The 2,002-nt window shown below is 40.7% G+C and overlaps 1 protein-coding gene across 1 annotated transcript in view; it reads right to left on the bottom strand.

Moving 5' to 3' along the window:
- LOC103599349 (membrane-spanning 4-domains subfamily A member 6A-like) overlaps window positions 1-2,002 on the bottom strand; it is a 13,664-nt gene that overhangs the window by 2,607 nt on the left and 9,055 nt on the right. Inside the window, exon 4 of the mRNA XM_008583457.1 lies at window positions 1,036-1,245. Coding sequence (XP_008581679.1) covers window positions 1,036-1,245 — 210 coding nt within the window. The remainder of the gene's footprint in view (window positions 1-1,035; window positions 1,246-2,002) is intronic.

A 2,002-nucleotide genomic window follows, 5' to 3' on the forward strand; every position in this document is an offset into this window, starting at 1 on the left:
AGATAATGTGATTTCAGAAACCTTTAGTTTATTTGCACACAGTTAAACAGATACAATTTGTCTACATTACCTAGAAAATGTCCCAGCCAGCCAGAACAATGCAATCTCTCTCATTTATAATATAAAATTATCCCACCATGAATGCATGCTTTATCTACTACACAAATTCCTCCCAAACTTGTCTCCAGCATTTTTCCCAAGTGGAGTTGGCTTGCCAGGTGTTAATTAATACCATATACTACAAGCTCACATGCATGTACTTTTTCTCATTATAATATCATTAATTTGGGGAGAGGCACCTGGAGCAGCTCCAATAGGAGTGGTGAACAAGCATGAGTTTGGACAGACCTTTCCATCTGGCCGTCCTTCAGCCTACAAACATTGTCAGTTAACACTCTTCATCTCCCTATATTTCTTATTCCCTAATTTAATAAATCCCACCTCTTTCAGCTTGAAGAAAAAACAATGTTGCTGTCTTCTTACCTGATAAGTACTGCTCATTCTTGTGATCATTGGAAGGAGGGGAATACCTCGACTTCAAACCCCATATTTCCTACTCTCTGCCCCTCAGTGCTGGGCCTGATGTCTTCTCAGACCTAGTTGATCCCCCACCACATACACATACATAGCAGCTTTTTTGGTTGGCATTTCCCGATCACCTGTGTCTTTCTGCTATTTTTGTCCTTCCTAATTCACCACTCTATAGACCAAGATGCTTAGTTTGACAAACTCATATTTTATGCCTCTAACATTTGGATTTGTTTGATTATTAAGAAATTCTACCAGTAATAAGTTTTTGTTTTTCATCATCAACCTTATTTGACATTCACTCTTCCATTTCACCCTGTTAGGATATAATCCCATAGCCTAGCCCCTATACATCAGCCCTGTAGTCCCCTTTTCTTTACATAGCCCTGACCTTCACACAGACATTCAAACCAGAAAGAACAGAAAGACTTTAAAAGGAAAGGACGACAAAAAGCCAAGGTGTCAGAAATCTCATAATAATGTAACATTCCATCTAAAAATACTTACAGCCAGAGTGCTTTTGGCGGTGAGGCAGTCCTTGATATCATATGGATCATGATGATAGTAAAAAGGGAGATGTACTGTTGGTGTACTCAATTTGCTTAACTCACACTGCAGTGAGGCAGGACCCAAAGCAGCCAGGTTGACAGAGAGCAGAATGGAACCCACGAGAGCAGACAGAGCGCTCAGAATGCTGCCAGCCAGGCTGCTATGAACCTAAAAGAGAAATTCTTGGTAAGGATCACTCCTAATGAGCAAAAAGCATCTCTTATACATCTTTACCAGTACAGTAGAATAATTTATTCCTTAATCTGTCTCCCATAGTCGGTCTAGAATTGATAATTTATTTCTGTATGCTTCCTCAGTACTGAGCAAAATCTCTCAAACTAGAAGGTAAATCTTAGCTGAGCGAATGAATAAGTAAAATGTTTCCCCTTTAGGCAAGACTTCAGTGGTGTGGCAGAGAATGTTACTGTCCTAAATTCTTTAGCCTGGACTGACAGCACAGTCCCTTGAAGCTATAACAGAGTTATAGACACAGGCCCTTGGTTGGTATAAGGCGTAGGAGGCAGTGTGAGATGGAAGGAAAAGATCTGGACTGGGTGTCAGGAAACTGAGGTCACAGTGCTATATTTGCCTCAATTTTCCCAGTTGCCTTTAACACTCGGTTTCATTTCCCACTCTCATTTCCACATTTATGAAGTGACGAGAAGAAATAAGCTGGTCTCAGATGTAGCTTCCCTTCTGCCCCAACTCACAGAAGGGAGTGATTGAGCTGAGACCATTCTGAAAGCTAAATTTATAGATTGATGCATTCCTGGGCACATCCAGCAGCTATACATTAGAGTGTTACTTAATCCCATATAGACTCTTCTTCTTTTAAGAACTTGGCAGTTGATACTTTGGGACATCAATTCCCCCAATTAATGGCTAAAGTGCATACTCCTGGACCTCTTGATAACCGGTCACACTC

Source organism: Galeopterus variegatus, unplaced genomic scaffold (assembly GCF_000696425.1).
Source record: "Galeopterus variegatus unplaced genomic scaffold, G_variegatus-3.0.2 Scaffold2918, whole genome shotgun sequence".
Lineage (NCBI taxonomy): Eukaryota > Metazoa > Chordata > Mammalia > Dermoptera > Cynocephalidae > Galeopterus > Galeopterus variegatus.